General features: G+C 40.6%; 1 protein-coding gene across 1 annotated transcript in view; it reads right to left on the bottom strand.

Annotated features, from left to right (window-relative positions):
* The window catches only part of LOC102672441, a 16283-nt gene that overhangs the window by 5311 nt on the left and 9484 nt on the right, over nucleotides 1-1488 (bottom strand). Inside the window, exons 4-5 of the mRNA XM_031509602.1 lie at nucleotides 1189-1488; nucleotides 3-309 (exon numbers count right to left, since the gene is read on the bottom strand). Of these exons, the coding sequence (XP_031365462.1) occupies nucleotides 3-309; nucleotides 1189-1488 (607 nt within the window). The remainder of the gene's footprint in view (nucleotides 1-2; nucleotides 310-1188) is intronic.

The raw sequence follows: 1488 nt of genomic DNA, 5'->3' as shown, positions 1-1488 counted from the left end.
GCTTGCGCCGCTCCCCGTTCCGGACTCTTGCTGAAGGGGCTTGGGCGCCGTCGATCCCGCCGGTCTCCGTATCCTGGACAACTCGTATCCGTGCTCCCGGTGCATCCTCAAGAAGTGTTTTTTCACGTGGTCGGCGCGATTGAACGGTTTGTAACATATGTAACAGTGGAACGGCTTCTCCTCGCGGTGGATGTTCTCGTGTCTCGTGTACAGATCCCGGCGATCCGTTCCGTACGGGCAATACGGACAGGTGTAACGCTTTCCGCTCGCCGATACCGATGCCGATGTAGGTGTCATTGTTGTGGCGTTCTGCGAAGCGATTTTTCGGTTTTTTTTTTTCTTTTTAATCTTCGCTTCCCTTCTCAAAAGGTCTCAATGGGTTTTGTGATTATCTTAATTATCGTTTTCTAACAATAGGATAGTTTTCTGTTTCAGGTTGAAGGGGAACGGTTGAATGGAATCCTTGGGGGGAAAGGAAGAAGGACGATTGATGGGCCCGACGCGTGTCGGAAGTGATCAGGACCGGAAAATAAAATTCCAAGCGATATCGATTCGATTGGATTGGTGTTCGTAAAAGTTTTACGAAAATAAAATGTTAAAATTGGAATTATTAAGGTTGAAAAATCTATCTGGCTATTTATAAATATCACTTGTAATTTGATGGATTGATAATTTGTTCGAAAATGGATGAAATGTATCACTTTCGTAAAAGTTTTTACGAAAATAAAATGTTAAAATTGGAATTATTAAGATTAAAAAATCTATCTCGCTATTTATAAATATCACTTGCAATTTGATGGATTGATAATTTAATTTGTTCGGAAATGGATTAAATGTATCACTCGCGAGGCAAGTCTCGATATATAAGCACAAATCCACAATTTGAAAATAAGTACCCGCACGTAATATGGAAAAAATGAAAAAAATTTTTAAAAAAAGGAAAAACGTAATCGATCACTGTTTCTTTTTTTTTTTTTTTTTTCAATTTTTTTTCACAATCCTCTTCGTCGAACGCCAATATTTCACATAAAATATTTCATATAAAATAATCACGTTTTTTTTTTAAATAATCTTCTTCTTCTGTTGGAAGACAAGAATAATTTCACGAAAATTAACAACAATGTTCACCACGAAAAGCGTGCAAATATCACCGTTTAAGAGTTAAAGTTTGGAGGCCTGATGATTTACCTGGTGCAAGTGTTGAGGTGCAGGAGCGGATGGCAATTCTTGCAACAGGAAGGTGGAAGGTACCGGTAGCAAAGCTGCGGGCACTGTCTGCGTTTCTTGAGTTCTTCTTGACGGAGGAGCGCTTCTTTCTGCCCTTTCTCGCAACCTCTCCAAATAAGATATCACGTCTTCCACTTTTAACTCTGTCTGCAAATAGTCCTTGCGCGGCGAGTGATGTCTGTTCCTTTCGTCAGCGAGGATTCTCGATGAATGAAGTTCCATGAAATGTTCTGCAACGTCGCGAGGCCCACCACCCATCAC

Source organism: Apis dorsata, unplaced genomic scaffold (assembly GCF_000469605.1).
Source record: "Apis dorsata unplaced genomic scaffold, Apis dorsata 1.3 scaffold_165, whole genome shotgun sequence".
Classification (NCBI taxonomy): domain Eukaryota; kingdom Metazoa; phylum Arthropoda; class Insecta; order Hymenoptera; family Apidae; genus Apis; species Apis dorsata.
The sequence above is the reverse complement of the archived record's forward strand: the minus strand, read 5'-3'. Positions and strand labels throughout refer to the sequence as shown.